At 40.4% G+C, this 25,554-nt stretch overlaps 2 protein-coding genes across 3 annotated transcripts in view; both read left to right on the top strand.

Annotated features, from left to right (window-relative positions):
* Window positions 1–3,877: 3,877 nt before the first annotated feature.
* scn4bb (sodium channel, voltage-gated, type IV, beta b) lies at window positions 3,878–15,808 on the top strand. Its single transcript, XM_042432052.1, has 6 exons — window positions 3,878–4,188; window positions 4,490–4,807; window positions 8,565–8,728; window positions 8,810–9,029; window positions 10,961–11,090; window positions 11,315–15,808. The coding sequence occupies exons 2-6, from the start codon at window positions 4,714–4,716 to the stop codon at window positions 11,409–11,411; spliced, it is 705 nt and encodes a 234-aa protein (XP_042287986.1). The 5' UTR covers window positions 3,878–4,188; window positions 4,490–4,713; the 3' UTR covers window positions 11,412–15,808.
* A 2,862-nt stretch (window positions 15,809–18,670) lies between these two features.
* Window positions 18,671–25,554, top strand: part of LOC121909666 (Down syndrome cell adhesion molecule-like protein 1 homolog) — a 51,903-nt gene continuing 45,019 nt past the window's right edge. Inside the window, exon 1 of one of the 2 annotated variants that reach the window (XM_042430222.1) lies at window positions 18,671–19,099. In XM_042430222.1, coding sequence (XP_042286156.1) covers window positions 18,844–19,099 — 256 coding nt within the window. In that variant the 5' untranslated portion in view covers window positions 18,671–18,843. The remainder of the gene's footprint in view (window positions 19,100–25,554) is intronic. The other variant, XM_042430221.1, reaches the window with a different exon arrangement.

Genomic DNA, 25,554 nt, shown 5'->3' with positions numbered 1-25,554 from the left:
CCATAAACTAACTTTTCACCCCCTGAACAAACATGGAAGTGTGCAGTGTCACTCACACTGGAAAATCTGAGCTCTCCAGTGCAGTCAGTGAAGCATATCTTCATAAAAAAAAACAAAAGAAAAATGTACAACAGGACACATCACCCCCTGGTGGTATCATCAATAATGTTTTCTCTGATGACTTTACACACAATCTTTATTTATGCTTTCATATTCATTTTCTTTTTTATCAGAACAGATAAACAAAACTCAAGTGTGCTGGAATTCAAACCTGGAACATGTGTGAACCTGTCTGGGACAACACAAGCTTTTCATAAACCACATGCTTCTCCACACTGACTGTTTTGCTAAGTGTACACACATTGAACCTCTCACGGTATGAAAACATGTCCTGGTGAACAGGTTCATTCTCTGAATGGTCTTTTAACAATTACATTTTCAAAGCACATGACATGAGATTATTATGTTTTTAAGGAAAGGAACAGCAAGAGAAATAATTTAATGATGGGTAAGAAATACAACACTTCGGGGCACAGACGATTATAAACTTGTTCAGCAATGGTCCACACTTGTTCATAAAAATGAACCACAAAAATGAGTCTGGGTTTACCTGACTTTGTGCATGCGTGAGCAGTGAAATGCCCTGGGGCAAATTAGACGCATAAAAAAAATAAAAATTTAAAAAACAATTATTCTGTAATTACTGCAGAGGTGGAAAAGTAACTGAGAACATTTGGTCAAGCACTGTACCGAAGTACAATTTTGAGGTTAGCCAGGTTTTGAGTTCATAAAATGCAATTAATGGTTAAAGATTACACCAGTGTTTCTCAACCTTTTTGGCTTGTGACCCCTTACAAAAAGCAGTGTATAATTGAGCTCCTTTATCATATGGGGGCCCAATGTCTCTAATGTCTATGAGTTGTTAGTTATCTATAGTTGTTAGCGGTTCCACTTAAGAGAGATTTCCCCTCTAAACATCTCAGATGGCTTCATTTCAATAAGAGTTTGAAGCTCAAAGAGGTCAACTTATAGTTTTTCACAAAAAAAAGCAACGATTAGAGTAAAGAGTCCAAAACATGAGTAAAAATTGTTTAGCAGAAATTAGTTTTTGCGTCTTTCCTGCGTCATTAATTATCTTACAACCGCCCAGATTAAGCTTGTGACCCTTTGAAGGGGCCCCGACCCCTGCATTGGTAACCACTGGATTAAAAGACCTTACTATATATAAACCAGTCACTGTGCAACTAGCTCCACCTCGACCTACAGTTTCCTAGGTCTAATTAAGTAGGTCTATGCTACTTATGCACTGATGCAACGGTATAGTAGTTGTTATATATAATATGTAATCAGTCAGAGGAACCATTTTTCTTCAAATACATTTTGCTGATCATACTTATGTACTTAAGTAAGGTTTTGAATGCAGAACTTTTAGGAGTGTATTTTATGTTTTAATAATTCTTCCACCACTTGATTTCTGGTTTTATTGTGTGTGAACACACTTGTGTTACTCTAAGTCACTGATGTACAGTAACAGCTGTAAGACTGGTTTGTCCTTGCATCTTTGCTTTGGAGCAGCCGACATTTTGCTGCAGTAAGAGCAGATGACACCCTTTTAAAAGCTGAGGGTGCACCTTCATGGCATTTATGAATAATAATATCGGACACATACTAATGAATATCTGTACATACCACCATGATTATGTTTGAGTGAGTATGACTGTTCATAGACATGCTGTGTGTGTGGTTACAGTGGTCCTGCACAGGTCTGCAGCAGCAGCCCGTCTTTCTGCAGCAAAATGCTGTTGTGTTTTTTTTTTTTTTTTCCTTATTGCAGTTCTGGAAGAGTTCCCACCGCTGCTGCATAGATACTCCAGTGGAGGGGCCTGGAGAGGAGAGCAGTGAGCCTGCAGCCTGGCCACATTATCTCTCACTTAGAGCTCCACACCCACTAAACCATCCTCCACTCCGCCTACTGTCACCTCGCACCACACTTCACCTACCTGTAAAGAAATCATCTCAGAAAGAAAGAAATCAAAGTAATCAGCTCATTATGGAGCCATGAACCAGGATGCTGGTGTACGTTTGTAATTCTCTGGCTAACATAGCAGGTTCTAACTGGATTCAATCTCATGGAGTTTAACTTTGTTCACTCAACATCTAATGACACACATTTGGATATCGGTGCTATGTTTGCTTTTGTTTGCTTAGTCAGTTGTGTCAGGATGATGCCATGTTCATTCAGATCCACTGAAACTAGTGTTTGAGTATAAATGTTTCCGTAAAAATACAAAGATGCGAGTAGCGAGAGTGTATAGCTGAACTAGATCAGCACAAAACACGACATATCCTACTGAGCAACTAAAAAATCCATCCTACAGAGTATGTCTATGTAATAACCTGCTTGATTAATAATAGATCACAGTGTTAAGTACTTGTAAAGAGCAGTATAAGCATATATGGCGAATACCAACAGCTGCCAGTTCAATCTACCAACATAAACTTCAGAGTTGCAAACTTTACCTTTTTTTGTCCTGTAAAAAAAGATACCAGTTCTGTGGCTGAGCAAAACAACCAGCAGGTTAGTCCAAGATGGATGTGTAGTTGTCCTCTTGTCCTCTGCCTGTGTAACTATACCTCAGCTCAGATGGCACACACTGTCACATGGTCTGCTTGCAACCTTGGTAGTGCTCGCAAATCTGTTTTTCTTCTTTGCTCTATATGAAAGCTTATTTAACCTCTTACTGACTGTATTATAAACTGATTATCACTGTACAGTCCCCTGCTTACAGTAATGGATTAAGTTTGACAGCATACAGAGATAACATGCTCCTATTACATGTAAGAATGCAACGTTAGTCAGGTCTAAAATTGACTAATTAAATCTGGAAAGTCTGAGCTAAGCAGCTCTTCTGTAATGTCCTGCAGTGACGAGTGCAGACACAACGCACTGGTCTACTGTTGTTGACTTATGTTTTATGGGAAAGGAGCTGTCCTGTTCATGAAAAATGGTTGCACACACAGCCTCATATCATAATGCATTTGCAGCTGCATCACAATGATCACAAGAGAGTAATGAATGCCCCATGATATACAAGATAGTTTGACCTTCTAGGCATTGAATGAGGCACACAACATGCACACACACATACACACATAACAAAGTGGCTGTGGATGTTGATTATACTGAGCCAGGGGAATATGAATCCCGGTAGGAGGCTGCCTTTCGAGGAGAGGAGAGGAGAGGAAAGGAGAGGAGAGGAGAGGAAAGGAAAGGAGAGGAGAGGAGAGGAGAGGAGAGGAGAGGAGAGGAGAGGAGTCATAGAAAAACTTAACTCTGTCAAGGATAAGTGCACAGTGAAAGGAAAGAAAATGAAAGGTAAACAATCAGAGACATTTTAAATAATGGTAGTAGAATAGAGAATAAAAACTGTGCTGTTTTTCCCTCCCAGTTGTAATTCTGTAAGTTTTGATTCCGCATAGTTGTAAAAAAAACAATCAGCAAGCCATGACACAGAGACATTATTAGTGAAAGAAATCTATTTATGAATGGAGCTTTCCGATACGGTACTGTGTGTCTGGCTCGGCCCTGTGGCTGCATTACACAACCTCCTCCCCAACCTGCACTGCAGAACTTTTCTCTGATCTTCACAAACACTCTGACAAAAGTGCCTGAGTCTGCATACAGTACACGCCCTGAGTCAGGAGATGGGGAGGAGGGAGGGAGCAGAGAGAGGAGGGGTGAATGGGGGGGGGGGGGTGATGGAAGAGAGAAGGATAATAAGAGGGGTACAGGGGCAGGTGAGGGAGGGGAGACAGAGGGATGAGGGAGAGAGAGTTGGCACGCAAACAAAGAGGATGGGGGGAAAAGTTGTGAGATAACAGGAGGGACAAGCAGGGAGAGGAGTCAGCTTCATCGGGGCTCTGCTGTAGAGGAACGAGAGCAGCAGCTTTTCCTCCTGTCTGTCTGTCTTTTTACATTTCTGTCAGTCTCTCCCCTCCTCTCTAATTGTCTCTCATCCCGGCTGGCGCTGCAATGTGGCTGTCTCTGCAGTGAAAGTGCTGGCTAGCGGATTCTCCTTGAGTGAACCCTGACTGTGCGCAGTGAGTGCTTGCCGCTGTCCTGTCCACACTGACTCAGCTGTGCAGGCAGCCCGCCGGCCTCTGAGTGAACACCGGCTGCAGAAGCAGGTAGGCATGACAAAACTAGAACCGCACTTACCATCAAATCATGTTTCTTCTTTTAGCTTTACATTCAGGCAAAGTGTTGCAGTATTTGTATGTACATACACACATGTATGCAGGAAACATGCAAACACACACAACATCTGTAAAATGTAACTTTGTTTTTGTACCATCTGTGCTTTTATAGTAGCTCAATGTCCTATTTCAAGATTTCAGTTGATTAACTTTTTCCTAAACTATCCCTTCTCTCTCTGTCTTTCTCCTCCTCCTCCTCCTCCTCCTCCTCTGCCCTCTGTCTAACCTACAGTCTCCTCCAAAGGACTGCTGTGGGGGCTGGCAGGCAGGCTCACAACCTCCAGGACTGCTGTAGGTGCAAGATTGGGACGTGTCTCATTTGGGGACCAGACACCCAGGCAGCAGCATCCACATTGAGTCCTGGAGACCAAAGACTCTGAGCTGTGCTGAAGGATATTCTACTAGCTATCCCGAGCCTGGGCTGGATTCTGCAGCAGTAACTGTTTTGGCGTAGATATGGCTGCCATGGAGGTCCAGTGGGTTGGGGTCGAAGCCCCAAGGCCAGGCCCTCCGCACGTCGCTGTGGGCCTGATCTTCTCAATGCTGCTTGGTAATGTCTATCCCTCACTTTGGGTCACCTCTCTTTATTTTGCTGCGTGGTCATTATGCTACAGCTGATGTGCGCAGTTCTTCCTCCTCTCTCTTTGACAACCAAAAGCTTGTACCCAACATCAGTGTGTGTTTGAGTTGTTATGCAGAGCAAAGATGACGCTGTGGCTTTTTCAGATCTGACAGTGACCTTCATCTGCTTCTGACCTACGTACCCACGTGTTAGCAGCTTTGCATGTGTTGTTACACTACGTTTTTACAAAAGGATGTTGTTGTGGTGACTGCACTGGTTGGCTGTGTGAAAATATTGTGATTAGTATTTTTTTTCCTATGATGTTGTGTTTCAACTCATGAGCAAAATGTGCTTCTGGTTCTGCCTGGAAACACAAAAAGGACATGACTGAACTTCTCATAAAAACCTGGTACAGTTTGAAATACTGTACTGTGGCTGGTGGAGTTACAGATCCATAATGGTTTGGATTGGGATTGAATGTCCACAAAAGGATATGTCAGCAGAGTGAACTGGCCCTGTGATGGGAAAGCTTTGTCAGACTGTAGACACTTTAGACTAGGCCCTGCCATTCACACCGTATTGTACTGGACCTGATGTGTATCTGCAGTAAAAGATCAGCAGAGTCACTTAGAGCAAAGTCTTAAGAGCCAGTAAACCATCTTTTATTCAGAAACTCTTGAGTCAAGACTGGAGAGAATGAAGATAGATTTGGCAGTGACTGTACAGTAACAGAATGTACTGAGATTACACATTGTTGTTGTAGGTTATGGTGTGGTGGATATACAGTATCAGATGTGGAAACTGAATTATGTTAGTCATAGGCTGTCAATTATTAAACAGGGCACTGCTAATGCAGGAAAGACTTTAGACTGATTAGTCATCTATTTTGCATGAGTAAAATGCATGTGCCAGTATATGTATTTCTTCATGACTTATACATTTCCTGGAATTTTCTAAACTGACTCATGGGTGTGGACCATCAGTGCAGCAATAGTGCAGTAAATATTTAGTTAAGTTGATCAAATGAATTCTTCTTTAAAATATTGCTCAACCCTTCCTGATATTTAAAAAATGTGTCCACATCACATTTAGATGTATTTACACACATTGTGTTATTCACAGAGCAAGAATAGCTATTTCTTGGTCACAGATATTTTGTTTATTTAAAATGAGCAAGAAGCATTTGACCACCTAACAAAAACTGCATGGCAGACTCAAGCAGCAGACGCAGGTGGCCAAGTACTGCAGCAAGAAAGACGTTACAGCAGTTGAGAAGCATCAAAGTTCATCAGATACCTAAACACATTATATTCTGGATAAACCGTCATATTTTCTTACTGTTCTACAATGCACTCTGATGTGGTTAAAAAAAACACTTTTTAAAGCAGTGGACAGAATGATCAGTTCTTGTAAACATGCTCATTTACTAATCAGGCTAAAATGGGTAAATACAAGTATTAAAGCTGATATATAAAAGACACAGATAGTGACTGTGCGCTTAAGCAGGTCTAAATCTGTAAATAAAGCCATTCAGACTCAGACGTAACAATTCTTCTATAGACTAAAGCTGGTGACATCATGTCTCCAATATGAGCTGCTGAAATACTGATTGGGCAGTGCTCGCAAAGCAAACTTCTGCATTGAATTTTATTCCACTTTAAGAAACATCTTGTGTTGTTTCACAACTTTGACCTTTAGTGAGGTCAAATGATTTTATCCCTCCTTAAACCTAATATGAATTAAAATAAGCTGTTTGTTCTTTGTCAGTTGGATATATTAAATATAAAAAAATGGCACAGAGAGCATATTCTTGTGCATCAATGCAACATGTATTGCTCTAAAGTTGACATATGTAGGCTAAAAACTGGAGCACCACTGCTCTACTTTTATCTGAAACACCCAAGATTTTGCCTTGCAAAACAAACACAGGGACGATGAACAGTCAGCTACTGATTTAAAATGGTTTTGAAAAGTTTGTAATGCTTGAATGAGACAAAACACAACAGAGTTCAAGGTCCCTGAAAGAAGAAGAGATACTTTATCATGTATTTCTGCTTGTTTTGTTCTCGGTTGTAGTCTTGTCAGCAACTAAGAGTGATAATAACAATGGAGAGCAGAGATTTTAAGAACACACAGTGTCACAAAGTGACACAAAGTGGAATTCAGAAATGATGAAAAGGGAGCATAGCAAAAAAAAAGTGAAAAGCTGTATGTGATTGTGACACAGAATAATGTGCATCAGTAAAGAGACAGGAGGGGTGACGCTGTTACTCTCTCGTCATTGTTTCTATTCTACTGTTTTTGCAAGCTCACTGTGCTGCATTGGACCAGCTGTGGAAAAGATTGGAGGGAGTGAGTTTGTGAGATAACAAGAGTGAGATGACAATGAATCAATAACATTCTCACATACACTCTCCTTCACTGTGCTGTTCTTAGCAATGTTATTCCTATTTGCTGCAGTGGTGCTTGTCCAGCCATTGACCTTGACCACGTCATGAACAAAACGTGACACAGTGTGCATAAAACAGAGGGCAGAATCACAGGAATGTTAGAAAAAGATACAGTATAGAAAAAATGCAACAGAGGCTCCAGCATTCGTGGAGTATGTTAGAAGTGTTAACGTTTTTTCTGTGTGTCCTGTGCATCTGTGTGCTAGTCCTGCACAGCACCTTGTCAGCGTAGTTTACGCCTCACACACTAGATGGAGGTATTAAGCACAAGGTAAGAAAGAGGGAAAGAGTAGAGACTGTATGTCTTTATTAAATGTGACCTTGACACACGCCTGGGCACAAAACTGAGCAGCTAAGTAGGACAGTGAATACCTGCTGCAGTATATCTAGAATTAATGAGGAACAAGGAAAAGACAAACACCCTTTTTTTAAAAAAAAATTTGGTGGAACAAAATGGGAGGAAGCAAGATTTAATCACTGCGACTTCCTGATCTCCCTGGTTACATTTTTCCACAAGGAGCAGATCAGATTTCATCCTCCCTTATTTACAGTAATGTCTTAGTAAGGACTTTGTGGTGTCATGTTACTGAGGGTTTGACAAGCCAAGTGCCAGAAATAGACATGTATGTAAAATGTGAACCTGTGAAACGTGTTACCGTTCGCTGTGCATTGTGCACCACATTAAAGAGAAGTTGAAGTCTTTTATTTCCAGTGTTTCAGTGTGTATGAGACAGATTGACTGTCACTGTCCATGAACTTCTACTCATTCTCTTTGTTTACATGTAGCAGGACGAGCAGACCGCACTCAGTTTGTGACGTGACCACAAAATGAGTCCAAGGAGTTTGTGCATAAAGTGCAGTCAGTCTGAAGCTCTTCATTTTCATTTGCAGCTATATGGTGGGTGTTGTGAATATATTGGCTTATGAGGAAAACTAATCAGTAGTCAGTCATTCTTTTGTAAACACAATGAGAATTAAAAGTTGAGGTTACATGATTTATTGTACCAGGGCACTGAAATGTATTTGCCAGGGCATGAACAGGACACACACATTAAGATAAATTATGTTGCTTTGTCATCTAGCAATCTGGATACTGAACTTAAAGGAATAGTTTGACATTTTGTGGAATACCCTTATTTGCTTGCTTGCCGAGAGCTAGATGAGAAGACTGACACAGACTCACATCTCAGCAAGAGAGCAAATAAGCAAATTTCTCAAAATGTCAAACTGTCGCTCTAAAGCAGACCCCTGTGTAGTTTTACCTTGTTGCGTTTTCTATTCACCTTCCTCTGCAGGTTTGTGGTCTACTCAGGCCCTAGAGATGTCTGTCGGGAAGATTCCTTTCCTGGAGGCAGTGAATGGCAGCACAGTCATGTTGCCTTGCACGTACCTCAGCTGTATCGGCATCGATAACCTCTACTTCAACTGGCAGTTCAATGACAACGGCACCATGCAAAAAGTAAGAACCTCTTCTTTAGAGAAAGTTTTATGTTCAGGCTTTAGTAGTTTTGTATGATTGACAGCTTTCCGGTCCTATCAGGTGTGTGATTCAGTGATCGTATCGGAGGACTCGGTGCCAGATGTGAAAATATATCGAGAGCGGGTGGAGTTTGTGGGGAAGAACATTCAACACAATGTTTCCATCTTGCTGTGGAACATCACCTTTGAGGACGGAGGCCAGTACACGTGTTTTGGACGCAACCCCAAAGAAAAGGACAAGAACCACAGTGCTATCTTTGAACTCATTGTGGTGGACGAGTGTGAGTGGCCAAAGTCTTTGATGGTACTGTGTGGTGATTTATGTGAGGGAGGGGCCTGATTTACTTTCCTGTACTTATTACTACATATTAATGAGGATGTCAGGCAAACCCTCATGATTTGCTGTTCAGTAAGGGAGGTTTTACGCAATAATAGTCCTATTAGTTGTTTATTGCCCAATCTGACAACACTGCCCTATGGACATTTCTAGTTGAAGGTCCTCCTCCACTTAAAAATATGTTTTTCTCTGTTATGTTATGTTTGTGCTTCACTGTGCAGAGTAATGTATGTGTAGAGTTTGACACAAGAAGACTGTTGTCACATTAAATCACAGCAAGTCTGGCAGCCAATCAAGGTCCAGTATACAACTTACACAAGTGTGATGTGGGAACTTAAAGCCTCCAGTGCACAAACACTAAGAATTGACTTTACAGTGAAGTAATGTCCCACCACAATTACTCTTTTGAAATGACTAATATTTGCATATTCATAATCTGGATTTTTCAATGAGGGAGAAGGAGGAGATGTCATTTTAAGGATTTTTATATGTCCTAAAACACATCTGAAAGGGATCTTTAACTACATGCACTGACATATAATATAGTGTAAAAATCACAAATATGGGACAACTCATTGGAGCTTTCTTGATGCTCCCATAATATGCAAACTGAAGTGAAAATAAACAAGAAAGTATGTTGAAGAAAAACAGAAAACTAGGTCACATATACAAGGACAGTCCTGCTGAAGACATTTTAAGTCTTACAGAAGTCCTACAGCAGGAAAATAAATCCTGAGGCGACAGTAAAAGATAAAATAGATAATATGGAATGAATTCTTGACACATTTATTACTCATTTTAATTTGTGTATTTTGTTCATTTATTCAGTAAGTTATTTTCTAATAACTCAGGTTTGGTCCTCACACACACTCACTTCTTGAAAACACATTAAACCAAAATTAGTATCACCTCAGAATTGGAATGACATCATAATTTCTAGTGGCAACTGTGGACATGAGCAAAAAAAAGTTCACAATAAAAATAATTCATCACCCACATCTGGGTTTTTCTCTCAGAACATTTGATTTACAGATACTGTAGGTAACTGACAGGGTATAAAAAATCAGCAAATATCACTAAAATGGTGCCACCAGTATAGCTTTAAAAGACTAAAAGGACCAAAGTTCCCAATGTGGTCCACTTCAGCTCTAATCTCATGTGGAGGTATCAATATGTTTTGGTTGTAATATGCGGCACAAAAAGCAGCTCTGGCTCATCTGCTACATAACATTGTGATTTATTAATGCTTCTTTTGAAATAGATATGTAAATATGTCATTTTCCCCCATCATTATTCCTCTCTTGTTAAAAAATAGGTTCCATTTCTCAAATCCGTCCAGTCAGGAGCCCAAATGAACATTGAAACAGGTTTTGCTCGCTGTAATCGTTCCTCCTGTTCATACTGACCATTAGAAGATCCCTTCAAAATGCTCTTACAATGTAAGTGATGGGAGCCAAAATCCACAGCCCTCGTTTTGAGGAAAAAATGTATTTTAATGTTTTTTGTGAAGATAATGTGAGGCCTCAGTCGTCTGACTTAGTCAAATAAAGTGGATATCTTCCACAGTCACAGTATTTTTGTGTGTCTCAACAGGCAATGTTTTCCTATGTAGCTGCAGTGGATGGATCATAACACTTGATGACTTGATGACTTGATTTGACTAATTTGGAGCTTCATATTAGCTTCAAATAAACTTTTAGTTTCTGCACAGAAGGAGGACTGTTGACTTTGTCCTCCATTACTTACATTGAAAGTGTATTATGAAGAGATCTTCTATATGAGCAAGAGGAATAATTACAGAAAAACATGTGTCAATGTTCATTTGGGCACCTGACTGACTTGAAAAATTGTGAACCTGTCCATTAATGTCTGCAGTGCGGGTGGTGGACAACACACTGACCATCATCATAGCCTCAGCTGTAGGTGGAGGCATCGCGTTGTTGATGGGCTTCATGTTGCTCAAGAACTTCACTCTCTTTGTTCTTTCCAAGATTGAGGAGAAAAAGTGAGTTTTTCCAACCACCTGTATATTTATCAGCAATGCAACCTTTTCATACTGTTTCATCAGAGTACATTGTACATTGTTGGTGATTGGCAGCATGTTCAGATAGCTCAGATATTGTACACAAGTAGAAGTAGATAATAAATGAAGCAAGCTCGAGATGTTTCTTTGTGTTGCTGTGTATCTTAATCTGTCTTCTTCTCTTTTCCCTCCCTACCCCACTGCAGTAAGGAGTGCCTTGTAACTTCATCAGGGATCGACAACACAGAAAATGGCCTCTCAGGATCCAAAGCTGATTCAAAACCAACACCAAAAAAGAAATGAGAAAGTGCATGTATATGAGTACTCATATTTATATACCTTCTTTGCATATATTTGTATATGCGCATATGTTTGCACACACGCAACTTCATTATGTTCAAGTTGGGATTTTAAACATTATGCCTGGCTGTGGCCATCAAAGCGGAATATACAGTATATGCTCATGTGCACACAATGCTACCACACATGCACAGGAGAGTAATAGTGCAGGTGATATACAACTAAAGAATGTGCAAACCACAAGTGCACATAATTTAGTAAAATACATTGAAAAAATGGTGGCACCTACCAGAGACACTTCAGCTTTATTTTTCCCCCCTCTTTTTACATATCTACCTCCTCTGCCCACATTGCTCAGTACATTACCTGAAAGGACACATTGAAGGTGTTATCTTTGATTTGTTTGTGTCAGTGTTTTGAGGAGAATGCAGAATAGGCCCTGATAACAGTTTAACATTTAGACAAGTTAAACCAGCGTGAAGTTCGGACTTTTAGTTGCCAAATGAATTTTAATGAAATGTGGTCTGATTGCACACAGAGCATGATTATCAAATCCAATAAGTCCTATACCTCTGTGGAAAAAACCTTTGTTGTAGCAATGCAAAAGGAAGAGAGAGGACACAACACAACAACAAAAAGTCTTTACTTATTGTTAGAGGTTTCATTCATGATAGATTCTGTTTCTAAAGGCTCTGAACACTACAAACATAATGAGTATGGATCTATTGATGGATGAACTTTACCAAGCAAGTTAACCAATTTTTGAATGCTCAACTGTCCTTTTCTTTGGTTTTCTTTGGTTTTATGTTTGTAATTTGACTATTTGTTATTACTCTAAATGCCTCACAGAGCACCCAAGAAGGAACAGTAATGCATTTCAGGACAGAAACGTTGTGTCGACACAATGGTCTCGTGTGTTTACAGTGATTATGCAGTGAGTATAAGCTCAGTGAAAGCATACTTCTTATGATCTGTAAGCAGTGTCTCTGGTAGATTGCTTCTTTTTGAACTCTTAAGATTAAAACGAAATTATGTGCACATTGCATGTTTTAATTTGTGTGTACAAGTTGTTCGAGTGTGTGGGTTAATCACCAAAATGTGTTAAACAGTTGTATGTCATTTTGCACAGTGATGCACTACTTTGAGTACTATATTGTGGCTTCAAAGTGCTTTGAACAGTTGTGCACTGTTTAAAGTACTTTGTAGCCATGGTATATACATAATTGTCTGTGGCTACAGCCAGACTACATATAAAAAATGAATATTTGACTGTTTTTCATTTGGAGTCAAAACAAAATAAATATGCTTGAGACAGGAAATAATGTAATGTAGTTACAGCTGGGTTGAATCCTTCTTTAACTAACACCAAATGCACAGTAGCCCTTCTTTATAATAGCCCACTAAATCAAAATCAAAATTTGGTTTTGATTTTACAGTGTTCAACTTGGGGCTACCTTCCACAAAACACCTGAAGCATGTTGTCTGATTTATTCAGACAAGTGTAATAAAACAAGGGATGATTTAAGTAGTACTAACACAAACAGTATTGACAGAATATTATAGGATTCAGCCCAGCTCTTCATCCTGTACCTTCTCTTTGCTTGATATGAAACACAGGTGCCTGTTAGTGCTTCTATGCTCCTCCGTCAGCGAGGACAACTACATATTGCAAAACAGTTTATAAGACTCAGCAAACAGTAATAATACAACACGCTTCTGAACTGAAATGATAGACAATCCCCAAACAAACCCCCCACCCCCTAGAAAAATGAATGACCCTCCGATGATGCTGCTTTTAAGACAAATAACCAATGCATTTTAAGCATGTGCAACGTGGACCAGATTTTAGACACAATGCTTGAAAACAGTAAACTTTTTGGTAAAAAAACACACACACACTTAAAAAAACATGTTCTAATATACTAACATTGGTAGCATCAGCTCTGAGGTTAAATGTAAATCCCATTTTATGCCATGCTCTTCATTGTGCTAACCCAGGCTAAGGCTAAGCACTGTTTGGTGATGTGACCCTGGATACTATTTGCCTGGATTAGACACAACATATTCCCTTTGCTTAGTATGTGCCCCCTCATGGAAATGGTTCATTTCTTCTGGATACTGATAAACATTCATTCAGTCAGTGTTTTACTCTTTGCAATAAATAATTTTTACCAGATGCACTGCTGTGATAAAGCCCTGCCCATGGGTACAGTAAATGCCCCATAAATTCATAGTTGAAATGATCATGGGATCAGGTCTCAGATAGCAGGCTGAGTAGGGGGGCTGTAGTTCAAGTAAATACCCTGCTCAAGCTGGAAATAAGACTAGTGATGCTCTTTGTGTCACCCACTGACTGTACCAAACAGGGATGATTCCTAAAAGTCCTCTGAGCATCACATCAGGAGGTGATTGTATCTGCATCAAACTCAAACAGCAAAATACAATTTCAGCTGCTGTTGCACATTCAAGACACTGAATGTCAGGTTTTTTAAAAAATACCTCTGGAGCGTGGGACAAACGTGTGCTTAAACACTGTGTCAGGTCAGATATAAGCGTGCCTCCCCAGTCGCAACATGTGTTAAATGAACGTACTGTATAGTGAGGTGTGTTTTCTGGTGGTTTCCTGAAACTCACTGTTATGTTAATAATAATGTGCCTCCAGTCTTTAATCACTGGCTCGAAGCAATATTATAAAGGGTGTGTGTTGGGCACTTTAAAAAGATGTATATTTTTGTGTATGTAATAGTCCAAATCAGTGTTGGTTTGTCACATTGTTCACCCAAGTGAGACGAGAAGAAACCAAACAGCATATGTGAGGAAATAGTCAGGTGCTAACACTGTTTAAGGTCTTGTGACATGACATCATTAGTTACTCAATGTGATGTATTTCTTGATGATTTGATGGGACTGGCAGAAAGGAAGAATTGCTGAAAAATTTGTGACGACTGTCCCATTTCATGGGATCTTTGAGAAAGATATTGCAGGTACACCAGTGGTGGAAGAATATTCAGTATTCAGATCATTTATTTAAGTACAACTACTAAAAATACTAAAAATCCTTCATTCAAAATCCTACTAAAGTAAAAATACAAAATGTACTTTAAAGTTTAGAGGTAAAAGTAGTAGTTTTGCCCCCTGTTTAGTAGTGTGCCCCCTGTGACTGATATATTGTAGAGCTAGTTTTAACCACTTAATATACAGTTAGTTTAATCCAGTGGTTCCCAACCTATGGGTTGGGTCCCCTCCAAAGGGTCACAAGATAAATCTGGGCTATCGTGCAATGATTGTGAAAATGTTGTCTTACTTTTTTGGACTTTTCTCTCATCTTTGCTGTTTTTTTAAATGAAATATTGGATAATTTGACTTCTTTGGGCCTCTCAAAATAAATGAAACTATGTGTGAAGTTAAAAAACATGAGATCCCAACTAGACACTGCTTTTTCATAAGGGGTCATAAACCCAAAAGGTTGGGATCCACTGTCATCTTTAAAAATGCAACTCTGGCTGTATACAATATATGAAATGTAGTGGAGTAAAAGAATAGTAGTATAAGTAATAGAAACACTAAATTAAAGTACAAGTATGTCTAAACTGTATTTAAGCACTTGAGTAAATCCACTTAAGTTCCACCACTGAGGTACATGAGGTGCAAGAAATATTATGGACGACATACTGTACATTTGTCATATGTGTGGTTACCATGTTCTTGTTTGCCTTAAAAGCGGGAACTCCACCTTCAAGCAGGTTTATGAATACAGTTGTCAAGAAATAAGATCTTTAACTTTTGGCCTGTTGCTGTTACTTGGAAACATGAAGACAAACTTTTGCAGGGATCATGAAATCAAATAATTAAATTCTGTCGAAGAGTGTGTTTTCAATCAGTTGTTGTATATTTAGACTCGAGGAGTGTGATTTGTTTGAATACAGTCTCACTGAATCAATGAATTGAGGAAACAAAACTTCTGATTCAATGTTGAGATTGTGTCGGTGAGGGCCTTATGATGACGACCGACTCTATGCAAATCACAGCAGAAGTTGATACTCTGACAGTGACAGTTTGTCACACTGCACCACTAAGTTACTGTGACAAATACTGCAAGCAATACAACTGCGGGAGATGTCCTGGATCAGGGAAGTCAGGATGATGGGATGCAGGGTGAATGGGGAACATCCAGAGAGGAGCATCAAGTGGACTGGAGCCCCTGTACTCGATCAGACCCTGAAGAGCAAATAGACTCACCAAGTCATACTCCACCGCTGCTCTCTGCACATAAATATACAGCTACAACGCTCTGGCTCGCCCTCAAATGATGTCCCTATTTTTAACCTCTCATCCGTGCATATCAGCTCTTAATCTGTTTATTATAGAAACATGAAATCTAATAAAAGTTTGGAACAATATCTGTCTTGTTATGCTGTTTGTCAGCACTACTTCTTGTTGCTCTGAGGTACAGTGACTACATTTCTTGCTGAAAAATGTTCACTTTAAAAAGGGCGCTCCACCAATTTGACAGTTTACTAGTCATGGGTAGGTAATACTAGTCAGAATGTGGAAACTAGTATAATGTCAACTTTGAGAACTTGGAGACTACAGGGAGGGTCAAATGAACGACTCTATCATGTTGCATTATGGGGAATGTAGGATCCAGTGTTTTTGCATACTTTTGATCATTCTTTTTTTAATCTGTCTCTCGCAACTCCATCAACGTTGTTATATATGTTCATTAATGTATCAATCTATCAATAATTTTGTCATCCTATTTTCCCATACTGTAACTTTAATCTTGGTCTATTCTAAACACACATCTATTGTAGGTTTGTCTTCCATTTTTTCCCCTTTTAAGGGGTTTTCTGAGGAGTTTTTCCTTATTCAAATAGAGAGTCTAAGAATAGAAGATGCTGTATGCTGCTACAAATTGTAAAGCCCCCTGAGTAAAGCTTGTTATTTGTGATATTGGGCTATATGAATAAAAAATTGAAGGGCAAAATGAAATCGCTCTAAAGTGCCCATTTGATCCCTACAGCAGCACAGTGGAAAGATAGGGAGATAAACCATCATCTGCTTGCTAATAAATGAATATTAAAAGCAAATTACTGATCTTATTTTCATTTTCTTTCCATGAACTATAACATCACACTCCATCTCTCTGATATTTTGAGTGGTGGGGGAATGATTAGGAGTCTGTGATCATATTACTGGGTGAAAGTTTTTTGTACACCCATCGGCAATACATGAATAATCAAATAAAATCTGCTGTGTTCAACCATGCAAAAGTAAAGGGATTTTAAAGGAATATGCAAAAATAAAATCTTGCATGATGCATTTGGGGGCTTGATATTTCATCTATCTAGTATTATGTATCAAACTGCCTGTTGTGTTTGTTACAGATACTTTTCTTCTATGTGCTCTGTACTCTTGATTCTGTTGTGCCGACTTTGCTCACTAGATGTCACTTTCTTTACAGAACAAGCAAAGTTTATTTATGTGGCACCTTCCACAGACACCAGTCACAAAGTGCTTTGCAGTCAAAGAAATAAGATGACATACAATCAAATCAAAATAAATAAAAACAAAGACACCAGATGAAATATACAAGGAGAACAGACATAAGAGACAAATGATGACATAGAATACCACATGCTACCCAAATACCTGTCTGAACAGATGGTTTTTAGCTGATTTTTAAAGAATCCACAGTATCCTTTATGGTTGCTATGAAACAATGCATCATATATTATAATCTTTATGCAACTGCATTAAAATGAATGAATGAATGAACATTATGTCAACATTTTTATTAGTTCAATTTCTTCAAATAAGATTATTCTACAGCAAAGCTATCCTTATCTTGTTTTCTTATGTAATCTACTGAAGCTGCTTGAAAAATTAGTACAATAAAGTGCCACTTGGTAAATAAAATCACATCTGCATGGGCATAAAATGTTAAATCATTGTGCAGAAATGTGCTTGTGTAAACTGAACCAGCAGATGTCAGCAGAGAGCTGCCTGTGGAGTCAGAGGCTTGATCCTCCGGTCAGACCTCAGCGGCCGCTGCAGGCAGCAGTGCTGGAGACGAGCTGCTGCTGACCTTTTCCTGAAGTTGTTTAAGTTCAAATACAACAACATTTTCAATGAGTGACCCTCAGACGAATACACATATCTAGAATTCTGCCAGTTTTATTGATTGCTATTGATGCTTATATGGGAAAATGTTTACTTTCATACGATTCTGAGCCTATTTCAAGCTGGTATTTAGGTTCAAAATTAAAGCAGTTGAACAGTTTAATGTATAGTTAATTAATTACATAAATCCACAATAAATCACACAACTCTGGTGTTCATTGTATCATTTCTGACAGCGGTCTCTCCCTTGCAAAAGTATCTGATCTGTCCACATACTTGCCGGCCTCAGGGCCTGTTGTGTGGAGTGTTAATATGTCTGAGGTCTATACATGTCTGTATTTAAATGTTAAAACAACTTATTCCTACACTTAATAGCCTAATAATACTTAATAATTTTTCCTGAAGACGCACCAGTGGCATTCTGTTTTCTCTGATTGTGCAGGCTCTCCTCTGCAAATTTAACTTACCAATCAGTCAACCTTTAACTCAGAATTACACTGAATTAACTTTAATGTCTTCTTATAATAATTTTAATTGTTCAACCTTTCTGCGGCCGGAGGTTTGTGCAGGACAGTTGGATCTGAAGCGTCTGTTGCAGCAGAGGGTCACTTTCCAGATCCGCCACCGGCATCCACAGTCACTTTAAATATTCGATGAACTGGGAGTGTCCTGCCTGCCACTTACCGTCCTCCATTAATTTATGCTTATGCAGTGGAGCTTTTCACATCTGGCGCAGCAGAGAGCAGAGTGAATGAGGGGAAATAGCCGCTTGGAAAGTTGCTCAATATTCTTTTAAGGGTTCACTGAAACCTTTTATAATTAGGTGTTATTTACCTGCTGTGTTTTGTGCCTGCTGTGTGGAAAGTGTCGTGCCCCACACCCCGCTACTCTCTTTCTCTCTCCTCCTCTCTATCCGCAGTGCATTTCTGTGCGCAAATGTCTACGCACGTTTCATGGCTCCGAAAGACAAAGAAAAAACAGTTGTACTCTGTGGTGTAGCTCCACGTCCCTGTGATTAATGCCCAAACTCAAGAGGAAAAGACATGTATACATTTTTTAGAGTCTTCACGACAGCCTGAGCGGCTTTTGTAGGTCTATATTGCGCAAAGAAACGCGGTCATCTGGGGCGCACAGGTGGGTGCGCTCTCCAAGGTGCCAAGAGATCTGTCTGCGCAGTTCCACCGCTCACACAAACTGGCAATTTGGACACAAATGGACCAAAATCCCACTGTTCAGCTCATATCAACCCTCTGCTTTGCTGTGACCCATCGTTCCGCGGTGTTTGATTAGTGTATAGGGAGGATGGATTTGTATGCACGGTAGTCTTGGGAAGAGAGGAGGGGACATGGGCGGGGCTGAGGCTCCTCTCATTTCCCCTCCATGCTTAGCGGGGCAGCAGGGCTGGAGAGACCTCCGGGGAGCACAGTCGCCAGTCCAGCACGGAGACCCACCTGGCCAAAAAACCGCGCCTCACACTTGCCAGGATTGCCAAATATTCCTGAAAAATATACCTGCTATTTATGGCATGTGGCTTGTAACTTTACTCCTGCTGTACTCTCTCCAAGAAGGTAAGAGGAAAAAAGGCTTTGAATATGACACCCTGTACACTGTGTGCTTGAGTCTTACTGTTTTTAAGTTGAATGAAAAGTGATAATTAATCGAAGCTGATACTAATTTGTCGCTGTGAATGATAAGGGTGGCTTGTGCTTTGATGTATCACCGCATGCCTTGTAATTAGGAATTTAGGGGAAATTGTTCTTTAAATCAACATTTATAAAACCTCCGCAGTTGAACAGGTAGAAATATTGTGGAAGTAAAGGTATAAAGTGGTTTTTGTGCCTGACTTTTGCGGTTTTATGCTGCGGCCCGTGATGCCTCGGATGGTGCTGATAGCACGGATTGTTTTCGCATTACCAACTCCAGTTATGAATATGTAAAATGGCTGAATAGGGAGAATGAGGTGCAAATACAGAGGGAGGGTGAGAGAGAAATGAAAACAGGTGAAACGTGCAATTATATGAATTGCTTTACAAAATCAGAACAAATTCTCTTCAAAATCCACCACTCCTGTAAAGTTTTTAAGGGGTGTGCTTGTGATTTTTGATGTTTGGATTGCTCTTGATTGTGTAGCCTTTGCTAATTGCAGCTGTTTTGATGGACTGTATTTGGCACAAGCGCTCCTCTCCACAGAGATGCTCTCATTTTTTAGGATGAGATTTTGAGGGTTTCTAATTCTTTTTATTTTGTCCGTGTGATGACAAATTGTTGCCATATTAAATTGGTTAACCAATAAAAGGCCTTTTTTTTCTCTCCACAACGGCCTTATTAGTTTAATAGGTCTACACCCACATAAAGGCCATAATTAGTGCCTTCAGATTTGTCTTCCTTATTGCTCTTTTCGTTTTTGTCTTTTGTTTAATTTAATGTATAAATGCAAAGGGATGTCTGTTTGTTTAAATTGATTTTTTTTTTTTCTTTGTTCAGTATATGCAGTAAATCCCTGACCCTATTGCAAAGTTGATCTTCAGCTATTACAGTGCATTATAATAATCCTGGACAAATCTGCGTCGAAAATAACAGAAATTCAAAACTATCTCCACATGAGAGCATTTTCTAGGCCTTTGTGTCGCCTGCCTGTTTGGAGCCATGTTTACATATTGTTTTGTCTTCATTAGCACAGGCCTTGTAAGGTGCAAATTTATTTATCCAAAAACTCTGGGATATGGAGAATTCACTGGATGTAGGACTCTGACTGTTCTCGATGCAAACAGCCTGCAGTGGATCAAAACTGGCTATTAATTCAATTAAATTTTAATTTCTGTTATTTTCTCACATTAAATGTCGGCGAATATAAATGAGCAATTAGCCACATATGTGCTGCTCGTGTTTTTTTGTTTATGTTGTGTTTTACTCAACTCTTAAATTCACTACATTTGTCAAATGTTTGCCGTTGATTTATCTCAATTATTCAGCTGAAAAGCTGTGACTTCAGAGCCTCTCTGTGTTAAGCGCAATCATATTAATATGCGCAAATTTATTTCACCAAATGAGAAACTCCAGGGGCGTGGGTGCAGATTATAGACTTGCCCGGTCATGTTCCTCACTAATAGCGCACCTGGACCCCGCGGACGTGTCCGCGCGCGTGCCGGCGCGTGCTCCACTGCTTGTGTGTATGTGTGCGTGGCGGCGCGCGCAGAGGAGGGGAAGTGACGGGGACACCCCTGTCGGTTTTGCTGTAAAATGTTGAACACTTTGGGTGTTATTTCCGCAGAAACTGAAGAGTAAGTTCACTTCATTTATTCACGAGACTTCACACCGAAAAAATACAGACAAAATGATCACAACACACACACAACACATAAAAATGTTGCTAAATTATGTCAGAGACCGTCAGGTTTAGCAGGCAGTCCGGGTGTAGGCTAATTAACGCATCTTTTGAAAATTGCTTGAAGGATAATAACAGTTACCCTATTAGAGCACAATGTCTGTAATGTTTCAGTAATTTGAAGTATTATACCCAATTAAAGGAGGGTTTTATCGTGTTTTTTAATTGGTAATTTGAAAACAAAAATTTGTTTTTATCTTTTGCCTATAATTCTATTTGTGTTCAAATTCGCAGATTGTATTTATTGTAAATGTGGATTAATTAGCAGCGAATAAAATCAAATTTAACACACACAGGCCTGCTGTAGGCCTTTGAGGCTCCGTTTAAAACGTGATCAATTAAACAAAAAAATAATAATATATGTTCAACAATTCGAAGCCTGTAAAGCAATAAGGTGATCTCTCACCCTGGCACACTCTTGTCCTCTCCACTGTTCACCCCCTACAAATAGAAATATGCAAAAATCCCCCCCTCCTCCCCCCCCTCCTTCCTCACTCCAATTCCCTGTGCTGCCTTTGCAAGGCTGCACAATTAAAACTGCAATGTGAGCTATAGGCACCACTCAATGACAGAGCTGTGTGGTCCACAGGGGTGCCAATCATTACTCAGACAGGGTGCAGGTCTTCATTTTTTGCCAGCTCAAATCTGGTATTATTTAATTTTACATTCATAAATGCAAAAAACATCCATCTTAAAGGCCATTAAAGCAGACATACTGAGCTTATAGTGTGGTCTTGGTTGTAATTTGGTCCTAGAATATATGATTCTGGTTTATTTTAAAAGGGAGAAATGTCCTCCAACAAATATTTTGAATTAAAAAAAAAATCTTATTAACTGATTGTTCCTGGACATTTTTTAAAATAACATGTCAAGGTCTGATGTTTCATCAAACAACCTGATTTACATCCTCAACACTTTTAGCTCCCAAAACTGGCTGTTGCTGTGTTGCTGTTATAATTCAGCAACACAAATGTCATTTATCCTTCACAACCTAACAAATAAAAAATATCTGCAGTCAAATTTTAATCAGTGTTGATGCCAAATGGTGGGTAAAAGTGTGCTGGTGTGAGGCTGTCAGCAGGGAAACGGAGCTCATTGCACTTCCCAGCTCACCAATTGGATGTCACAGCTCTGTCACTGGCATCCCTGCTCTCCCATTCGTCCAAAAATCTATTACAAATCCCGACGAGATTACGACTAAGAATTTATCATTTAAAAACAACAACAACAAAAAAAAAGATGCAAATGAACACTACCGTGATTTTTTTTTTTCCAGCAAGAACTCTGTATCACCACACTGATGCTAAATTGAGTCAGACCCCCTCCAAATTTTATTGGATGCTGGGGCTGCACATTTTCGGAAGGAGGGTGCATTCGGCAAATGTCAAATCTCTGAAGCAAGTAGTTGTTTTTGTTGGATCTCTCTCTCTCTCTCTATCTCTATCTCCATCTCTCTCTCCATCTCTCCCTCCCTCCATCGCTTCCTCTCGCAGTAACTCCCCTCCCTCTCTCTCCCTCATCACTAGGCAGAATTAAAGGTTGGGGGAGGGGCAGTTTATGCAGACTGTGCTGGGACTTGTGATCCACAGATTTGATATTCACATTAAGAGAGAAACTGGCTGCTTTGATGTGAGGGGGAGCAGGTCCCAGGGGACTGCTGAAGTAGCACACTTTTTTTCTTTTTTTTTTTTTTACTGACACAGCACAGGCCACAGGGGGTTGGTGGTGGGTGGGGTGGGTAGCAGATTGTTGGGGACAGGGTGTACAGAAAGACAGTGGGTGGGGAGCGGCGATACCCCTTCGTTGATTAGATGTAACCCGAACAACCTTCCCCCCTACTTCTCCACCCACCAACCACCTACTTATGCCAGACCCCTGAGGATTATCCATAAGCTTACACCTATCTTTATCTCCCCGCAGCCCACCAATATTCAATTCACACCCCTTCTTACAGTGCGTCTCCTCCCACTTCCTCCTCTGCTGCTTTATGTTTCCACACACCATTTCAATCCTCGTGCCCCCGTATCAAAAACACAACTTTGGAAGTCTCTCCCAAAAACACCTGAAGGATGAGAGATGGAGAGATGGCAGAGCAGGAAGAAAGTGAAGTTCAAGACACTTACAATCTGTTTGGAAATGAAGCTGTTTCCAAAACAGAAAGCGCTCAAGGAGAGGAGGGAGAGGTAGAAGGCGTTTTTTGACAGATCACACGGCTGATGTGCACGTTGCATCTCTGCTTTCTACTTTTGACCTTTACAAAATGCAGCAATTTCTATCATTAAATCAAATAAAGTTGACATGCTGTGAAAATTGTTTTACCAAAAGAAGTAATTGGAATGAAGTGGTTGAGAAAAGTAGAAGAAGAAGAAGAACATGAGACAGTATTATGCCTGTGGTTGGGCACAGGCAGCTCTGGGTGTGAGAATGTGTGAAACATTGGGGGTTCTGGGTTTGTTTACCTCCTCATCACAATACAGTTGTGAGTGTCGTGTGTATGTGTGTGTGTGTGTGTGTGTGTGTGTGTGTGTGTGTGTACACTCCCGTGCACACTCACATCCTGGAGAGGCGTAGATCAGCTGCATTATGCATGATGAAACCTTGCATAGGTTATGACTTCTGCCTCTCTGACATACATATTCATGCATGGCTCTCTGGCAGGATGTATAAAATAGTGGCTGCAGTTCTGACAGGCTAAGCTTTAGCTCCAGCGGCGCCGTCAGTGCTCCAACACCTTCCAAGTGAGGGCTTGGTTTTCCTCTCTGGCTCTGTGTCTGAACGAGGTTGATGAAGCCTCCTGGGTGCAGGTGAGCTGCAGCAGCAACGCAGGAACCCCCACAGCTTTCTTCAATACTGCGATCAGCGTGTAGACTGTCTACACGCTGCTAGGGTCAGATCCTCATGGACACACACAGCTGAGAAAGTTTGTGACCCCAAAATAGACAAGGGGCATGGGATATTGTTGTCTCACATTGTTAAAGCCTATTTGCAGGTTTCTTTGTATTTCTAATGGAATCTGACCCAACTTTAACCCACCTGCCATAAGCTCACATAAGACTGTATAACAGTCCTTGTGTGTCCTTGTCACTTTCAAGACTGTAATTGACACATATCTTTCCCTTTTTTCCTAATGTTTATCAAGCAAGAAGCTAACTTTAGGAAATTAAACTTTAATGTAATAAAAAACAATATGTTCAAGGCACTGTTAAATTGAATAACCATGAATTAAGCCTGAAGTTACTGATAAATTGCTCTGTTTGGTCCAGCATCTAACCTTATCTATGACCATCTAACGTGCAGACACCTGGGGAATAGTTCCTCGATCTAATGTACTTGTGGTGTAAATGGTATAATGGCTCAATGGATGTGTGTGTTTGTGAGGTGGCAGGTTTGACATTGACCTAGCTGAGGATCAAACAGTCAGAGGTAGCTGTTGTAACACTGAGGATGAGTTTTTCTAATGTACATCTGTGTGATAGGTCGAGTGACCTAACATTAATTTCATACCTTTGACAAAGACATTAAAGTCCCATTTGGATTTAGCCATGAGAAAGATGTGCTGACGATGCAGTCTCTGTTGTTTACCTCACTGTCGGTAAAAGGTGGCATTTTGTTTTCTTGCCACACAAACTGTCAATGCAGGTTGGCACAGGTGGTGGTGTGTGATGTTTCTGTTGGTTTTAAATGGGGTGGAAACTCCGCCAGGCCGGCACAAAGCAGGATTATTGAGTTTATGAGTGAACCCAATGTGATGCACTAATGACGCTGTTTCTGACCACACCTAACTTAAACAGCAGTCTTTCATCCAATCACTGACTCGCTCAGCCACCGCTGGCATGTCAGTCATTGACACACAATTCTTTCTATACTGTATGAACACTATTTGCATACAATTTTTATGTAGGCAGCCTATGCGCTCCGTTTCCACCTTTATGCCATTTAAACACTTTTGCTCACCTCAGCTGCTTTTTTTGCAACCTGCAAATATGTGACACAATGTGGCAAAATCTGGGGTTTGGTGACTTAAAGTTTCTAAATTTAGATTGTTCAGTGGGTCACTGTTGTTAGGTTAAATTGTTGCATTGTTTTTGTACTCAGTCGCAGCTTTCAAGTGCTAGTGCCACCATGGCAACCCACTCTGTCTCCTCCCAGTGTGACTGAGCGCCGAGAGCTGCTTTTGGAGTGTGTGTGTGTGTGTGTGTGGATGAATGTGTTTGTGTGTGTATGCATGTGTGTGTGTGTTGGGTGAGTGCATGTGTGGATCGCCTGGTTTTGACAGACTCTGAGTGGTGGGAGTTTGCTCTGATCCCCTTTTCTATTCCACTTCCCGCTCCATCAGTTCCCAGTACTCCCCAGCCCCCCAGTGTCCGAGCCCCCAGGCCATATAATCTACTGTTGGAGAGGTTCTCCTGCTGCCCAGCTCCCCCCACCCCCCCCACCCCAAGCTCTCAGGGTAACCCCCTCACTCCTCCACTTTAGTCCTGTCCCCCCATTGGGAGATTATAGATATTGCAATCTTTAATATGGGCTTTATGCTCAGGGGCCATTATCAGTAATCTGCAGAGGGGAGGGAGTCTGACCTGGTTTTTTCAGCCCACCACCGGACTGCCAGACACATTTCATATACCATCTGTAACATGC

The sequence above is a fragment of the Thunnus maccoyii genome, chromosome 13 (genome assembly GCF_910596095.1).
Source record: "Thunnus maccoyii chromosome 13, fThuMac1.1, whole genome shotgun sequence".
Classification (NCBI taxonomy): Eukaryota; Metazoa; Chordata; class Actinopteri; order Scombriformes; family Scombridae; genus Thunnus; species Thunnus maccoyii.
Note: the sequence above shows the minus strand (reverse complement) of the source record. Positions and strands in the feature narration are given on the sequence as shown.

Bases quoted from the DNA above. Each gene is read 5' to 3' on its own strand.
- scn4bb (XM_042432052.1), top strand. From the start codon at position 4,714: ATGGCTGCCATGGAGGTCCAGTGGGTTGGGGTCGAAGCCCCAAGGCCA. The intron at 4,808-8,564 runs GTAATGTCTATC...CTTCCTCTGCAG, and splicing joins GATCTTCTCAATGCTGCTTG to GTTTGTGGTCTACTCAGGCC. The intron at 11,091-11,314 runs GTGAGTTTTTCC...ACCCCACTGCAG, and splicing joins TCCAAGATTGAGGAGAAAAA to TAAGGAGTGCCTTGTAACTT.